The sequence below is a fragment of the Chrysochloris asiatica genome, unplaced genomic scaffold, assembly GCF_000296735.1.
Source record: "Chrysochloris asiatica unplaced genomic scaffold, ChrAsi1.0 scaffold00031, whole genome shotgun sequence".
Taxonomy (NCBI): Eukaryota; Metazoa; Chordata; class Mammalia; order Afrosoricida; family Chrysochloridae; genus Chrysochloris; species Chrysochloris asiatica.
In genome coordinates this window covers 15,157,662-15,158,498 of record NW_006408549.1, presented here as the reverse complement: position 1 = coordinate 15,158,498, position 837 = coordinate 15,157,662, and the positions used below count along the sequence as shown (strand labels likewise).

At 33.1% G+C, this 837-nt stretch overlaps 1 protein-coding gene across 1 annotated transcript in view; it reads right to left on the bottom strand.

Moving 5' to 3' along the window:
* Positions 1 to 457: 457 nt before the first annotated feature.
* Positions 458 to 837, bottom strand: part of NBN (nibrin) — a 46,849-nt gene continuing 46,469 nt past the window's right edge. The window contains exon 15 of the mRNA XM_006859259.1: positions 458 to 488. Within this exon, the coding sequence (XP_006859321.1) occupies positions 458 to 488 (31 nt within the window). The remainder of the gene's footprint in view (positions 489 to 837) is intronic.

Here is an 837-nt window from a genome sequence, read left to right as displayed (position 1 = left end):
ACTACACTCTTTTATACTTGGAAAATTCTGAAATGATTATTTTAATTGTTTAATGAATACATTTAAAAAATTAAAACCATTTACCATGAGACATGAGATGACAGGAGTCCTGGTGTGGCGCTGCACATTAATGCACTGGACTGCCAGGTCGGTTTGAATTGCAAGGTTGGTGGTTCAAGCTTACCAGCCACTCCTTGGACACCCTATACAGGATCACTGTGAGTTGGAACCAACTTGACAGGCTCAACAGCATTTAACAGTGAGATGATAAGGTCAGAAAACAGAACAAACAATGCTCATTTTCATACATGAGAGAAATGGAATTTTGTGCATTTTATTGAACAAACTTAGGTCATAGAATACTTGTATATTAAATTTTCTATATGCTATATTCATATACCCATGGAATTATAAAGTAATGCTGGGTAGGAAATATTTTCTGTGCCTTCTGTCAAAGTTATCTTCTCCGTTTTATATTAGGATTATATCTGTAAAGAGAAGGATGGAGTTAAATGACATCCAGATAAATGAGGCCATTTTAAGTTTTTAAAAGTGAACAAGACTTTCAAAATATAGGCTCTTTTGAAAATAGGACAAGAACGTCAACTTTGTCCTTAGGGTCAGGTATTAAGCACTGACATTTTCTGTTCATTTATCCCTTCGATGAATATTTATTAAATAAATATTTTCACTAAAACCAAAACAAGAAATCTCATAAAGCAATAAAATAATTTGTGAAAACAACAATTAAAAAATTTTACTTCCTATTTATATATAAGGAAGCTCTTGTAGCGTAGTAGTTACAAATTGGGCTGCTAATCTCACGGTCAGCAGTTC